We start from the raw sequence: 17,304 nt of genomic DNA on the forward strand, positions 1-17,304 counted from the left end.
GAGGAAAGTTAGTTGTGAGCACACCCCATCAAGTTAGAACTATCTTGAACCAAAAAGCAGGGAGATGGCTCACCAACTCGAGAGTTTTTAAGTATGAAGCTATCTTATTAAAAAGAGATGACTTAACATTAACCACTGACAATTCACTTAACCCAGCAGGTTTCCCAACAGAGAACCCAAATCGAAAAGGGCCAGAGCATAAGTGTTTAGATCTAATCAATTATCACACGAAAGTCAGGCCTGATTTAAGATCCCTTTCAAAATGGGTCAACACCTAATCCTTGATGGCTCTTCTCCAGTGATTGAAGGAAAAAGGCATAACGGACACTCAGTAATTGATGGTGAAGCTGTCGCGCTCTCGCAGAGATAGCGTCAGGAAGATTGCCAAATAATTGGTCTGCTAAAACATATGAATTGTTTGCACTAAATCAAGCTGTAAAGCACTTGCAAACTCAAGAAGGGACTATTTATGCTGATTCCAAATATGCCTTTGGAGTAGCTCATACTTTTGGGAAAATTTTGGACTGAACAAGGTCTTATTAATAGTAAAGGCCAAGACTTGGTCCACAAAGATGTAATCACCAAAGTATTAGATAATCTCCAGCTGCCAGAAGAAATAGCTATTGTCCTTGTTCCAGGACATCAAAAAAATACCTCCTTTGAAAGCTGAGGGAATAACCTTGCAGATCAAATAGCCAAATAGGCTGCCATTTCCTGTCAAATGCCTGTTTTTCACTTAACCCCTTGCCTTCCTCCCCCAACTGCAGTTCCTATCTTTTCTTCTGCTGAAAAGGAGAAATTAATAACAATAGGGGCCAAAGAAAATTTATGCATGGTGGTGCATGCCCGTAATCCCAGCTACTAGGGAGGCTGAGGTGGGAGAATTGCTTGAGCCAGGGAGGTGGAGGTTGCAGTGAGCCAAGATCATGCCATTGCACTCCAGCCTGGGCAACAGAGTGTGACTCAATCTAAAAAAAACAAAAATCAAAAAACAAAAAAAACCTTACTTTAGCCACAAAGACAAAAACACAAGATTGTACTTTTACATCACACACTCATGGGATAAAACAGGGATGCTTGTCTTGATGAAAGTTGTAACAAAGAAGAATAAGCATTCTCAAATGTAGGTGTGTGCCTTTGGACTTGGGCTGGTTTATCTCTGGCCATATATACAACATAGAGTAGGGGTCAACCTTGACATGACAATTCATGACTCCCATGGCCTTAGTGCATTTACATCTCACAGAAGTCAACAACAAAGACCAGTGCTTTCTTCTTTTATGTTAAATGCAGCAGAATGTATGTCAGAGCATACCTCTATTTGTGTACTATTCTAGATATAGTTTATAAGGAAAACAAGTTTATACATGTATGAAAGTTTCTTTCTGTATTACTATTAGTACCAATATTTGTCAATACTTCCACATTCTACATCTTTATTCTTTATAAGTATAAATAAAAACATTGATATTGGGATACACACACACACACACACACACACACACACATAGGTAAATAGATTTTTATTTTTATTTTTCTGAGATGGAGTTTCACTCTTGTTGCCCAGGCTGGAGTGCAATGGTGCAATCTTGGGTCACTGTAACCTCCACCTCCTGGCTTCAAGCAATTCTCCTGCCTCAGCCTCTCGAGTAGCTGGGATCACAGGTCTGTGCAACCATGCCCGACTAATTTTTGTATTTTCAGTACAGACAGGATTTCTCCATGTTGGTCAGACTGGTTTGAACTCCCCACCTCAGGTGATCCACCTGCCTTGCCCTCCCAAATTTCTGGGATTACAGGCATGAGCCACCACACCCGGCCAGGTAAATAGATTTTTAAAACTTACATACAGGATGAGTATGTCTGTGTAAATATTTATGTATACAAGAAATATTCCCCAAAAGATGATTTTCAATCACTTGGCACAAATTATGCAGATATATAATTACTTCCAATCTCTTTTACTCAATAGCATTTCAGAATGAAACATATTTGTACAATATTGTTTGTATAAACAAAAAAGCCTTCACCTTCAATAGCATAGGCCTCAGAAATCAGCTGACAGCAAAGCCACATTATACATGCCGTTCAGGTGTGCATTTCAGCATCCTGCAATCCTTCTCAATGTAAGTATGTGCTCTTCACATCCACTAGTTTGGGCCTGTTTTGATAAATCTGTAGTCACTGCTTAGATAATTGGCTGATTGAATCTACCTAGGCTAAGAAAATTGGCTGATTGGAGTCACCTTGGGCTAATCTAATTGTTTAATTGGATTCACCTATAGTGATATAATTGACTAATTGGTGTCATTGGGGTAATTTGATTGGCTGATTGGAATCACTTGGGCTGAGCTAACTGGGGCTGACTAGAATCACATGGGCTGAGTTCATTGATTGAATTTCTGTGTCTTGAGGAGAATAAGGTAATGACCTCTTACATACTTTTCTTTTGGGCTTTTGTTTCAATACATGCTCAAAAATTGCCATTAATTAGACGTGCATATAAGCCTTTGTGTTTGTATATGTTTTTGTATATACATGTTTTATATCTGTTTCTAAATCTCACAGAAGAAAGTGCCTGGCCGGGTGTGGTGGCTCAAGGCTGTAATTCCCAACACTTTGGAAGGCTGAGGTGGGTGGATCACCTGAGGTCAGGAGTTCGAGACCAACACATTTGTGCTACACATGCTCACAGGCACATAGTACACTCTATGTCCTTGTACTTTAATCAAGATATCTGTGCTGCATGTGCTTCCAGTCATGTCCCAGCTTGCAGCTTATGCCCCTTCCTTATTTGGGAATATTACTACTTTTCTAAGTCTTTTCATAAGCAACTTCCTCTTTTCCTTTGTTCTCCATTGCTTTTACCTATTTAGAAAAGTTTTAAGTTGTTAGCCAATCAGGTTCAGTTTAAATTGTGAGGTCTGGCTCCAGGCAATGGAGACAAGACACAGTAGCAGGGACAAGCTGCGTAAGGGATAAAAATTGCTTCCCTCCTTTATTCAGGTGTGCTCTTGCCATTATCCCATTTGCAAGGAGCACCCTTTTGCAGAACGCTAATTTGCCTTGCTGAGAAAATTTTTGTCTGAATCCTGATTTTTCCTTGTGGTACTGAGGAATAAGCATTCTATTTCTAAATAAACATTTTACTTATAACAAAATGGTGGCCCATATGGGGAGCCATTCTCCCCCGGGGGGTCTCCAGTCCTCTCTTATGAGGAGGCACTCCACTGCCTCACTGCAGCAGCCTCAGGGGTAAGGAATCAAGATCTACTTGGTGTGACAAATAAACCTGGGCTCTCAGCAATGCAGGAAAAAACCAGCCAGTGACCTAGAGTAAAGGACCCTCATATACCACGTGGACTAGGCAACCTCATGCATGAGCCAAGGAAGGAAATGCCAGAGGAGCTGGTAAATTATTTCCTTGGTAGTCAAGACTAAGAAAAGAAAAGCAGCAGGGCGGTGAAGCATTCCTTGGTTAGGACATACCAAGGAAAGAGAAGCCACAGAGGCAGTAAGGCATTCCTTAGTTGGGAGTAAGGGAAGAAAAGCCACGGGGGAGTGGTAAAGTATTCCTTAGTCAGGATGCCTTAGAGGTTACAAAAAGGTGAAAAATTCCCATTAAGGGGAGACTGAACCTCACACACTCCTCTAGCAGTAGGAAAAACAGTTAGAACTTCCCTTTCCCCTCTTCTCAGGGGAAGAACGAGGCTAAGCTCCACTCCCGCTGGCTGCTCCCTAGGGGGAGAAAAAGGAGAGGGGAGAACAGCAGTGAACCCGTCTCTACTAAAAATACAAAAAATTAGCCCGGCGTGGTGGCGGGCGCCTGTAGTCCCAGCTACTCGGGAGGCTGAGGCAGGAGAATGGCGTGACCCGGGAGGCGGAGCTTGCGGTGAGCTGAGATTGCGCCACTGCACTCCAGCCTGGGGGGACAGAGGGAGACCTGGTCTCAAAAAAACTCCTAATTTCAACATCAATTTTCTTGTGAATCTATCTTATTTTTGTGTGTCAGAAACACTTTTGGATTTGAAGATAATTTCAAAACAATACTAACTCTGTATCTCTTTTAGGTAATTATTGTTTATTTTTACTTATGTGTTATGTGTCAAAAAATAACAGAATTTATAATAAAATATATCTAGGCCGGGCGGGGTGGCTTATGCCTGTAATCCTATCACTTTCAGAGGCTGAGGGGGGTAGATCACAAGGTCAGAAGATCGAGACCATCCTGGCCACCATGGGGAAACATGGTCTCTATTATAATACAAAAAATTAGCCAGGTGTGGTGGTACGCACCTGTAATGCCAGCTACTGAGGAGGCTGAGGCAGGGGAACTGGTTAAACCCAGGAGGTGGAGGTTGCAGTGAACCGATATTGTGCCACTGCAATTTAGCCTGGGAGACAGAGTGAGAAGTATATATTTCTAAATATTCAGTTTGTTCATATTAATTATATTGACACTGTTATGCAACATATCACTAGAATGTTTTTATCTTGCAAAGCTAAATCTCTATACACATTAAACAACTACCAATTCTTCCCATTTCATGGCACTCTTCAAACACCACATTGTTTTCTGTTTCAAAGAGCATAACTGATTTCTATATCTTATACAATATCTGTCTGTCTGTGGCTGGCTCATTTTGCATAATGTCATCAATATTTATCTTAATAATTGTTAGAATATGTGTTGTATCATTTCTATATATTTGTACATTTATTAATTATTTGTATTATTGTTTTATACTCTAATTCCATTTTTGTCATAGAAAGTAATCTATTAATTTTCAGCTTTAGAAAATTCGTTAAGACTTTGTTTTTGGCCTAACAGGTGGTCCATAAAGAAGAAAATTGTATGAGCTGTTGAGAAGGCTGTGTATCCTGATGTTGTTGAGGGGTGTTCTCTATGCCTTCATTAGAAATTATTGTTTTTTACTGTCTTCTAGTCCCCTGTTCCCTTACTAATATTCTGTCTTGTTTTATTATTATAACAGAAAATGGGTTGCTGAAATAGCCTATTATATTTCTCTCTATGTGTTTATTCCGTTTTCTTAGTATTTGCTTTATATATTTGAAACCCTAATTTGAGAGACTCACGCACACAAATACACACATGTATAAACAAATTTGTCATAGGTTCCCAGTGAATGAATCTACATATTGTTTAACGTCTTTTTGTCTTTTTGAAGTTTTGACTTAAAGTACATTTTATAAAATATGACAGTTTTCGACTTAAGATGTAGCTTGTGTAATACTATTGTGACCTCTTCTGCTCTCATTTGGTTAATATTTACATGAAATTTCTACTTCCATCTTGCCACTTTCAGTATTTTTTTGTTATTAGATCTCAACTGACTCTTGTAGAAAGGCAAGTTAAATCTTAATTTCACAAAATTTTTAATAAACCTTTTTATTGAAAGAATGCCTCTTGATTGGAAAGATAATTATATATATATAATTTTAAGTAGTTTTCTGAAAGAGAAAAGCTTACTAATGTTATTTTATTTTTTATTTTATTTGATTCTTGTATCTTTGTCTCTCATTTTCCTTTCTGTCTTTTATGCGTTTTTTTTTGTATTAATATGCTTTCAGGTTTTTAAAAATTTTCTTTTGCATATCTCTACAGATATTTTCTTGGTAGTACCATGGGGGATTATATAAAACCTCTAAAAGATCCAACAATATATTTGAATGTGGTAAAAAATTAACTTAAATTGTATACAAAAATTCTTCATCATTAGAGCTGCCTACATTGCTGCTCCGAAAATTCTATGTGAATTTTGAAATTTTATTTATATATGTGTTTGTTAGAAATATCTTTATGTGTATCCTAGTTTGTTCAGCTTTTTCATGTTTACATCATTTTTTCTTTTGAGAAATTTTTCAGTTACTTTTTGTAATTTTTATATCCAAAATTTTTATTTTTTGTTATTTTAATATTTCTTGTTGTTATCCTCATTTTTCTGATCTTCAGTAGTTGTCTGTGTTTCCATTTCACTTACTGAATATTATTATGTTTTATTTATTTATTTATTTATTTATTTAATCTGAGTTGGAGTCATTTTCCATCAGGCTGGAAGCAGTGGTGCAGTCTCGGCTCACTGCAACCTCTGTCTCCTAGGTTCAAGCGATTCTCCTGCTTCAGTCTCCTGAGTAGCTGGGGTTACAGTTGCTTTCCACTATGACTGGCTAAGTTTTTGTATTTTTAGTAGAGACAGGGTTTCACCATGTTGACTGGGCTGACCTTGGAACTCCTGACCTCAAATGATTCACACACCTCAGGCTCCTAAATTGCTGGGATTACAGGCGTGAACCACTGTGCCCAGCATATTATATTTTATTTTTGAGACAGTCTTGCTCTGTTGCCCAGGCTGCAGTGCAGTGATACAATTTCCACTCACTGCAACCATCCCCTCCCAGGTTCAAGCAATTCTTGTGTGTCAGCCTCCCAAGCAGCTGGGATTACAGGCTCATGCCACCATGCCCAGTTAATTTCTGCGTTTTTAGTAGATACAGGGTTTCACCATGTTCTCTAGGCTGGTCTCATGCTCCTGACCTCATGTGATTTTCCCACCTTGACCTCTCTGTGTTGGAATTACAGGAATGACCACCAACCCTGACCTGTTCAATTTATTTGGAATTTTTAAAATTAATTACTTTATATGCTTTTTATAGTTGCTTTTGAAATTTTTTTCATTGGGCCATGTTTCTCTAATATTTTGTGTACATTGTAATCTTTCATTGAGATTTGGACATTAACAAAAAGCTACCTGTTACAATCTTTTTATAATATAGCTTTGTCCTGGCGTAGTCTGAAATCAATAGTCTTGGCTAGAGATTCTGGGAATTTCTCAAACATGTTCTTAGGATGTGTCTTGTCTAATTTTGTGTTTATTGTTTAGTTAAATTGGCTTATTAATTTTTTTTAATAATCAGTAATCACTTGCTGCAGCCATTCCTGTTTGGGTACTGCAGTTTCTCTGCTTCTCTAACATTTATCTTTAGACTCAGTAGACTCAAACTGTCATTCCAATGTATATCACCACTTCTTTCAGCGTTTTATGTCATGGGAGACATTAACCAGTGTCTAAAAAGCACACAGAAGCCAGAAATAAAGATGTATGTGCCAATGTTTTTCTTTTTAAAAAAAAAAAAAAAAAAAACAAGAGTTGGCAACTTACATTTGTGTGTGTGTGTGTGTGTGTGTGTGTGTGTGTGTGTGTGACAGAGTGTCACTCTGTTCCCTAGGCTGGAGTGCAGTGGCATGATATTGGCTCACTATATTCTCTACCTCCACAGTTCAAGCAATTCTCCTGCTTAAGCCTCCCAAGTAGCTAGGATTACAGGTACCTGTTACCATGCCTGGCTAATATTTTGTATTTTTAATAGAGACGGGGTTTCACCATGTTGGTCAGGCTGGTCTCAAGCTCCTGACCTCAGGTGATCCACCTGCCTCGGCCTCCCAAAGTGCTGGGATTAAAGGCATGAGCCTGGCTGGAAACTAACTTTCTCTTTCTTTCTTTCTTTCTTTCTTTCTTTCTTTCTTTCTTTCTTTCTTTCTTTCTTTCTTTCTTTCTTTCTTCTTTCTTTCTTTCTTCTTTCTTTCTTTCTTTTTCTTCTTTCCTCTTTCTTTCTCTTTCTTTCTTTCTTTCTTTCTTTCTTTCTTTCTTTCTTTCTTTTCTTTCTTTTTCTTTCTTTTTATGAGATAGAGTCTCTCTCTGTTGCCCAGGGTGGAGTGCAGTAGTGTGATCTTGGCTCACTGCAATCTCCACCTCCCAGGCTCAAGCAATTCTCTGCCTCAGCTTCCCAAGTACCCAAGTAGCTGGAATTTGCCCACCACCATGCCTGGCTAATTTTATTTGTAAATGTAACCTATATTTATCAGAATCTAGCAACTGAAGTAATGTGTTTTTATTGTTTCTTTCAGTTATGTGTTTTAATTTTGCCCAAGACCTTTGTCCAGAGCAGAGCCTAAAAGATTCCTTCCAAAAAGTGATATTGAGAAGATATGAAAAACGTGAATATGGCAATTTAGAGTTAAAAAAAGGTTGTGAAAGTGTGGATGAGGGTAAGGCACACAAAAGAGGTTATAATGGACTTAACCAATGTTTGACAACTACCCAGAGCAAAATATTTCAATGTGATACATATGTGAAAGTCTCTCATATATTTTCAAATTCAAACACACATAAGAGATACTGGAAAAAAAACCTTTCAAATGTATAGAATGTGGCAAAGCTTTTAACCAGTCCTCAACCCTTACTACAGATAAGAAAATTCATACTGGAGAGACACCCTGCAAATGTGAAGAATGTGGCAAAGCCTTCAACAGGTCCTCACACCTTACTTTACATAAGATAATTCATACTGGAGAGAAACGTTATAAATGTGAAGAATGTGGCAAAGACTTAAATTATTGCTTTACCCTTACTGCACATAAGAGAATTCATATTGGAGAGAAACCCTACAAGTGTGATAAATGTGGCAAAGCCTTTATTTCATCCTCAATCTTTTATGTACATAAGATAAGTCATACTGAAGAGAAACCCTACAAATGTGAAGAATGTGGCAAAGCCTTCAAGTTCTCCTCAATCCTTAGTACACATAAGAGAATCCATACTGGAGAGAAACCCTACAAATGTGAAGAATGTGGCAAAGCCTTCAGGTGCTCCTTAGTCCTTAGTACACATAAGAGAATTCATACTGGAGAGAAACCCTACAAGTGTGATAAATGTGGAAAAGCATTTATTTCATCCTCACTCCTTTATAAACGTAAGTCATAGTGAAAAGAAGCCCTACAAATGTGAAGAACGTGGCAAAGCCTTCAAGCACTCCTCAATGCTTACTACACATAAGATAATTCATACTGAAGAGAAACCCTACAAATGTCAAGAATGTGACAGTCTTCAAGCGCTCCTCAGCCCATAGCACACATAAGATAATTCATACTGGAGAGAAACCCTACAAATGTGAATGTGGCAAAGCCTTTAAGCGCTCCTCACAGCTTACTAGTCATAAGTCATGCTAGAGAGAAACCCTACAAAGGTGAAGAATGTGGCAAAGCTTTTAACTTGTCCACAGACCTTAATACACATAAGAGGATTCATATTGGACAGAAAGCCTACCTAGTGAAGAACATGGCAAATCTTTGAAATGTTCCTCAACCCTTAATAAACATAAGATAATTCATACTGGAGAGAAACCCTATAAATGTGACAACTGTTGGAAAGGCTTTGACCACCCCCCAACTCTTACTAAATATGAGAATTTATATGAAACATAACTCCTACAAAAATAAAGAATGTGACAAATCATTTTAAGGAAGTTCTCAACCCTTATTACACATGATTCATACTGGACAGAAACTCTACAAGTGTGAAAAATGCAGCAAAGCCTATAACAAGTTCTCAATTTTTTTTTTTTTTTGAGAAGGAGTTTCATGCTTCTCACCCAGGCTGGAGTGCAATGGCACGATCTCTGCTCACTGCAACCTCTTCCTCCTGGTTCAAGCCACTCACCTGCTTCAGCCTCAAGAGTAGCTGGGATTACAGGTGCCCACCACCATGCCCAACTAATTTTTGTATTTTTAGTAGAGATGGGGTTTTGCCATGTTTAACAGGCTGGTCTCCAACTGTGATTCGCCCACCTTGGCCTCCTAAAATGCTGGGATTACAGTCATGAGCATCCACTCCCAGCCACAAGTTCTCAGTTCTTAAGAGATATGGCGATAATTCATGCTGAAGAGGAGCTCTACAAACCTGAAAGATGTGACAGTGCTTTTACCACCACCTCCAACTTTTCTGTACATAAAGATGATTATACTAGTGTGAAACCCTAGAAATAATAGAAAATTTGACAAATCCTTTATATGATTGCAACACTTGATTTTAGGTAAGATAATTCATACTGGCAAAACTCCTACAAGTGTGAAGAATGTGGCAAAACTTTTTAATCAGTGCATACACCTTATCTCACAGGAAAGCTAGTATCCTTGAGAAAAATTTTACAATTATAAAAAATATGGAAAACCCATTAATGCCTACTCGCATCTTACCCAACAGAAGGTGGTTCACAGTTAATAAAAGTATTTAAAGTGCAATTATGCTCAAAAAATCTTCCAGAAAATAGAAGCCTTTAAAGTGAAGAAGAGTATTCTGAAGACAACCATTACACATATAGAGGGGGTTGTAGTAGCTTTACTTGCATCACAGATTTCATTGCACACGTTTGTACTAGAGGAAAACCCTGAAGCAGTTGCTCCAGCTTTGTTCAACAACAGGGAATTTTGTTAGAGAAGAATCCTGCAAATGTAATGAATTTGGAAACATATTTTTTTTTCAAAAACTACAGCTTAGAAAATACCAGAGAGTTGATACTAAAATATATGTTTGCAGAAACAGTAAATATAAAAAATATTTAATTCAAAATGAATTCCATGTAAATATCAGAGAATTTACAGTAGAATAACTAAGGCACTGACACCTCAGACATTACACTAAGTCAGTGTTGAGTATAAAAGAGAATGCACAACAAAAATTGTTAGATAATTTATATATGACTTTAAAAGGTTTTTTGAAGTATTGTAATTATATTGAAAGTATACTTGCTTTATTGAAAAAAATTTTTTGAAAAGTGAATAATGATTGTAATAGAGCTTTCAAATTTATGCTGTTATTTTATTTCTATTGTATTCACATGTGAAAGCATGTGATCAATTGTTGCTGCATCAGAGATATTACAGATTCTTTACGGGGCATTCTTTATAAACTTTTCTGTTAAAGAGAAAGGATATTAAAATGTAAGATGCATGATGAAAATATAAGTGGAGAATCTCTTTGTATTTGACCTATATTAAGTAATGTATAAGGTAGTGTTCAGAGTAATACTTTTCTACATTATAGTGAAATTATGAATTATAGTTAAAGGTATATTAAATTACTGTATTTTACTAATTTTACTTTTTTTTTTTTTGAGATGGAGTCTCACTCTGTCACCCAGGCTGGAGTGCAGTGGTGCGATCTCAGCTCACTGCAAGCTCTGCCTCCCAGGTTCACGCCATTCTCCTGTCTCAGCCTCCCGTGTAGCTGGGACTACAGGCACCCACCACCACGCCTGGCTAATTTTTTGTATTTTTAGTAGAGACGGGGTTTCACCATGTTGGAGAGGATGGTCTCAATCTCCTGACCTCGTGATCCACCTGCCTCGGCCTCCCAAAGTGCTGGGATTACAGGTGTGAGCCACCGTGCCTGGCCTAATTTTACTTTTATGTAATGAAATACACTACATTTAAAAATCGTTAGATTGTGTGTGAAGTTAATTTTGTTGTGTCCATTTATTTTTTTTTTTGAGATGGAGTCCGCTTTCTCACCCAGGCTGGAGTGCAGCAGCATGATCTCGGTGTGATCGTTGCAACCTTAACCTCCCAAGTTCAAGCGATTCTCCTGCCTCAGTCTCCCAAGTAGCAAGGACTACAGGTGCATGCCACCATGGCCGGCTAATTGTTGTATTTTTAGTAGAGATGGGGTTTCACCATATCAGTCAGACTTGTCTTGACCTCTTGAGCTCAAGTGATCCACCTGCCCCGCCTTCCCAAAGTGCTGAGATTGGCCTAATTTTATTTTATTTTTTACCATATTAAGACTATTTTGCATTTAATGAAGCCATATTATGCCACTAACTTTAACCTATCCCACCTTACTCAAGGGTGTAGGTAAAAGATGGTAGCAGTATACTATTTGGTACATAGTGGAATAATAACATTAGTAATCACTTTGCCAGTGGCTTTAAACTGTAATTGAGTTGAAGAATATTTTTCCCATAGGTTAAATTTTTATTCTTACAGAAATTTATTCTTAGTATTTGTGGGTATATAGTATGTGTATATGTACTAAAAATACAAAAATTTACCAGGCATAGGAGCACCTACGTGGAGGCTGAAGCAGGAGAATAGCTTGAACCTGGGAGGTGGAATTTACAGTGATCCGAGATTGCACCACAGCATTCCAGCCTAGGCAACATTTCTGAGTCCTGAAAAATTATTAATAAATATTTGTTATGTTACACAGTTTTCTATAAACTTGTGGTCTCTCTGCCTGCAAACACAGAGTTTTAGTTTTAATTTTTGTAGAGAGAAATATACACATATCACTCTGAAGGTAAACCTTACGTGTAAGAAAAATATAAAGTGAGTATGTATGTTTGTGTGAGTTTGCGTTGGTACATATTTTCAGAAGAAAAGCACAATTATTGAAACAAAACAACTTATTTTAATTTGGTGAATAACAGAAAACACCTTCAAAATGTTGAAAGCAAATCTATACTTTCTGCTTTGTATTGAATTTATTAATGTAAAATTTTATGGCTTATGTTTCCAATTCTTTCCAGAATCTGCCTATTGAAGCACAGGCAATTTTGTCTCCATATATAACATTCTTGAGTACAACAATAAAAGTCCTCTTCAAACAAACAAAAAATTATTTATAACACTTATTTAATGAAAATGTAACCAAAATTATATAATTGGATATATTTTTGTTGTTCTAAGTGTGTGCAAATGTATAAATTGGTACATAAAGAAAAAATAATTTAAGCCAGAAAAGAAGATGTTAGCTAATATTTGTAATGAATAAAACTGGAAAGTAGTTAATTATTATTTGCACATGATGTCTTTGTTTATGTAGATAACAAAACAGCAGAAAGGCTATTTTAAAATTTTATTCAAGTGGGTAGGTAACATTCTAAGATAATAGCCTGGATTCCCAGTCTGTTGCACACCTGCTGTGTAATACTTTTTCCTTGAGTGTAAAAAAATGTGTGACTATGGTGGGAAATCACTCATGAAATTAGGTTACTCATGTGTTGCCTTTGTGTTATCAAAATGGAGATTATCCTGATTGTGCTAAACTTAATCAGAAGTGTTTCTAAGAGAAAGAAATACATCACAGAAAAACACCCCTGCTGGCCTGAAAGTAAGTGACTTCTAGGTGGAACATGTTGCAAGCTGCTTATGGTGGCCACACGGCAGAAGACATATTTGTACATTGTTATCATTCCTGCTCTTCTGCATGTTGCTTCCAGTAGGGAGAATATAAGGATCCTATGACAGGGAAAAAAAGAGAGTCTCATTCACGCAAGAAATAATCACCTCTCACGTGGGATAGCTTAAGAGAAGCAGGAGACCACAACAGAACCACATTAATGGGAGGAAATGGTAACCTGGGTAAAAGTGCTCTCTGGCATTATGGAACTACATTTAGTAAGCTGTAGTGAATGATCAGCCTCTAGGATACCAATAGTCTACCAACAATGCTGAACTCATTCTAATTCAATCAGCATGTCTGCATTTACACCATCCATTACAGAAATACCATGAAGACCAGTGGGTAATGTCCTAGAATTGAACTTATTTCAAATCATACCTAATTGTTTGTTTTCACATTTGAAAAACCTTAAGAACAATGAATTCACAAATAATTAACTTCTAATAATAGAGGATTCTACTATACTGTAATACAAGATTAAAGTGTAAACACCTTAATATGAAGATTTCTTGAATGCATGATTGGTTATGTAGTTTCTTTTAAATTAACATGATAGGCCGGGCGCGGTGGCTCACGCTTGTAATCCCAGCACTTTGGGAGGCCGAGGCGGGCGGATCACGAGGTCAGGAGATCGAGACCACGGTGAAACCCCGTCTCTACTAAAAAATACAAAAAATTAGCCGGGCGTGGTGGCGGGCGCCTGTAGTCCCAGCTACTCGGAGAGGCTGAGGCAGGAGAATGGCGTGAACCCGGGAGGCGGAGCTTGCAGTGAGCCGAGATTGTGCCACTGCACTCCAGCCTGGGCAACAGAGCGAGACTCCGTCTCAAAAAAAAAAAATAAAAAATAAAAAATAAATTAACATGATAAAAGTAACAAATAGATGAAACATTTGAAATAGATAAAATTAATAAAAACCACATGTTTTCAACGGCTTGGCATAATTGCCACGCTTTTGGAAATGGCCAGATGATTAACAAGAAACAAAAACAAGATTTTGGCTTTCCTCAGTCATTGTTTTTACTTTCTGAAATCTAAAATTCAGGCCAAAGTGTTGAAAGGGAGTATTTTATAGGTGGCTTCCTTGGGTTTCCAATGCAATGAAGGGAAAATTTTGATAGGCAGGAAAATGCACACTATATACACACATTGCTCTTCTCTGATTTGCTTTAACATTGAAAAATTGAAGATCGTAAATTTAGTCTCAATTAGAGTAAATTAACAAAAGATTTGTTTTTCAAAAAGCAAATGTATAAAATTAATGGGTAACAGATGCCATTAGCTGCTAAAAAATAGTATGACTAAATTCAGTAAGTATCTAGCCATGCAAATAACAGCCCAATTAAATGAAAACCCTAATAGGTGCATGTGGAAAGCATTGCTGTGCAGTGTGGTGCCTCCATTCAGCATTTTCTTCTGCCTCTTTACAGAGAAACCAGTTTCCCCTGAGTGACTCAGGGTGCCTACTGGGAACTGAGAATGCTGTGCTCAGAGTGATTACTGAAAACATGGTTAACACACTTCTTCCATATGATAATAAAATGATATAAATCTTACTCTGCCTCAGAAAAGCTTTTAGTAAAAGATTATAGTATTCAATTTAAGTTCACGAAAAATTTTAATATTCCAGATAATTCAGACACTTAAATGTCAATGAAATCCCATAAAACATATTTGAATAAGATAAAGTCTTCTTAGCTAAGAATTTTATATTACTGGTAAATTTAGAAAAAAACAGAAAACCAGCACTTTAAACCAAATAACTGTGTTTGACACGAGTCGCATCCAAACAAGTGCGCTTCATGATCACGCATGATAGCGCCGCGTGCTTTCCTGGGAACTGCTGGCCTGTTTTCCACTGATACGAAGTGGAGAAGGCTTTGAAATAGCAAAGGAGGGTGACATAAATTGAATACTTATAAGAAATACAATTTTAATTAAAAATAGCATTTGATGTTGTATAACTATAAGTGAGACTATTAGTGTGATGTCATATTCTTAATTATATTGGCAAAACAACCATTCACAGTATTCTTATTTAAAATAATGTGTTTTGTCTGCTGTATATTGCTAGCTTTTGGTTAAATATTACCGCAGCTCAATAGCAATCAACAAAATGAATCCTTATTTTACCGCAAGCATTAGTGATGCATATGCCTGTTTTTCTTAAAGTTCATTATCTTTTTGCCTTTTTTGGTTGCAGCGCTGCGCGGTGAGCTTCTCTAGTCCACGCTCGCAGCCATGCAGTCCAAGGGCCCGCTGCAGTCGGTGCAAGTCTTCGGACGCAAGAAGACAGCCACAGGTGTGGCGCACTGCAAACGCGGCAATGGTCTCATCAAGCTGAGCCGGCGGCCCCTGGAAATGATTGAGCCGCGCACGCTACAATACAAGCTGCTGGAGCCAGTTCTGCTTCTTGGCAAGGAGCGATTTGCTGGTGTGGATATCCGTGTCCGTGTGAAGGGTGGTGGTCACGTGGCCCAGATTTATGCTATCCGTCAGTCCATCTCCAAAGCCCTGGTGGCCTATTACCAGAAATATGTTGATGAGGCTTCCAAGAAGGTGATGAAAGACATCCTCATCCAGTATGACCGGACCCTGCTGGTAGCTGATCCCCGTGGCTGCGAGTCCAAAAAGTTTGGAGGCCCTGGTGCTCGTGCTCGCTACCAGAAATCCTACCGATAAGCCCATCATGACTATCAAAATTCACCTGTATAATAAACAGTTTTTGAGAGATTTTAAAGTTTCAAGGAAAAAAAAAGTTCATTAGCTTTTTATGAAGGATTTATACTTTTTTTTTCAGTGTGCTGTTTATTGCTGAGAAGTGGCTGTCCTGCCAGAAAACTGCTATTCTCAGCTGTAACCACATTGACTAATAGTGAGTGGAAATGAAGTGGATAAAAAGCAAATGTGTCTTCTCTGTATCTTTTTTCATTTATTGGCTGAAGAACAGGAGGATACGGAAGATGGAAGAAAATATAATCCCTGAAAGATCATGAAGAAGCTTTCCTAACTAGACAAAAACCTCATAGGGGATTTTTTTCATCATTTTACTCTCTGCTTCTATGCGTTTAAATTTTTTTCTTTTTGAGACACAGTCTCGCTCTGTTGACCAGGCCAGAGTGCAGCGGCATGGTCTCGACTAACTGCTACCTCCACCTCCTGGGTTCAAGCGATTCTGCCTCAGCCTTCCGAGTAGCTGGGATTACAGGTGTGTGACACCATGCCTGACTAATTTTTGCATTTTTAGTTGTGGTGGGGTTTCCTCATGTTGGTGAGGCTGGTCTCGAGCTCCTGACCTCGCGATTTGTTCACCTTGGCCTTCCAAAGTGCTGGGATTACATGCGTGAGCCCCTGCGCCTGGTGAGTTTAATTTTTTTTTTTTTTTTACACTTTACATAGAAATAGGATTATGTGGACTGGGCACGGTGGTCTGTAATCTCAGCACTTTCAGAGGCTGAGGTGGGTGGACCACTTGAGGTTAGGAGTTCGAGGCCAGCCTGGCCAACATAGCAAAACACTGTCTCTACTAAAAATATAGAAATTAGCCAGGAGTGGTGGTGCGTGCCTGTAATGCCAGGTATGGGGGAGGCTGAGGCAGGAAAATCACTTGAAACCAGGAGGCAGAGGTTGCAGTGAGCCGAGATGGTACCACTGAACCATCACGTGCCTAGGCAAAACTCCATTTCAAAAACAAAACAAAAAAAGTTTTTGTGTTTTCCTGTGCTGGCTTATTTTACTTAGCATAATATCGTTCAGGTTCATGAATATTGTTGCAAATAACAGGACTTTCTTATTTTTAAGGACTGAATAGCATTGCATTGTGTACATACACCACATTTTCTTTTTCCATTTACCTATTGATGGACACCTAGGTTGAGTCCATACCTTAGGTATTGTGAGTAATCTGCTTCTTTCCTTCTCTTTTGTTTTGTTTCAGATGAAGTCTCATTCTGTCGCTCAAGCTGAAGGGCAGTGCCGTGATCTTGACCCACTGCAACCTCCGCCTCCAAGGTTCAAGCAATTCTAGTGCCTCAGCATTCCGAGTAGCTGAGGTTACAGACGTGCACCACCAAACCCGGCTAAATTTTGTATTTTTAGTAGAGGCAGGCTTTCACCATGTTGACCAGGCTGATTTGTTTGTATATTTCTTTCTTCCTTTCCTTTTTTATTTCTAGAAGCATTTTAATTTTAAAATATAAATTATGACACGTAAAAGCCTTCATTTCTCTGTCTTTGATTACTATTATGGCTGATGAAAAAATAAGT

General features: G+C 38.1%; 1 protein-coding gene across 1 annotated transcript; it reads left to right on the top strand.

Moving 5' to 3' along the window:
• Positions 1-15,264: 15,264 nt before the first annotated feature.
• On the top strand, positions 15,265-15,720 carry LOC116464104 (small ribosomal subunit protein uS9-like). Its single transcript, XM_032754213.2, has one exon. It carries the CDS (start codon positions 15,280-15,282, stop codon positions 15,718-15,720), a length of 441 nt encoding a protein of 146 aa, XP_032610104.1. The 5' UTR covers positions 15,265-15,279.
• The last annotated feature ends 1,584 nt before the right edge of the window (positions 15,721-17,304 follow it).

This window comes from Hylobates moloch, unplaced genomic scaffold (genome assembly GCF_009828535.3).
Source record: "Hylobates moloch isolate HMO894 unplaced genomic scaffold, HMol_V3 SCAFFOLD_180, whole genome shotgun sequence".
Classification (NCBI taxonomy): domain Eukaryota; kingdom Metazoa; phylum Chordata; class Mammalia; order Primates; family Hylobatidae; genus Hylobates; species Hylobates moloch.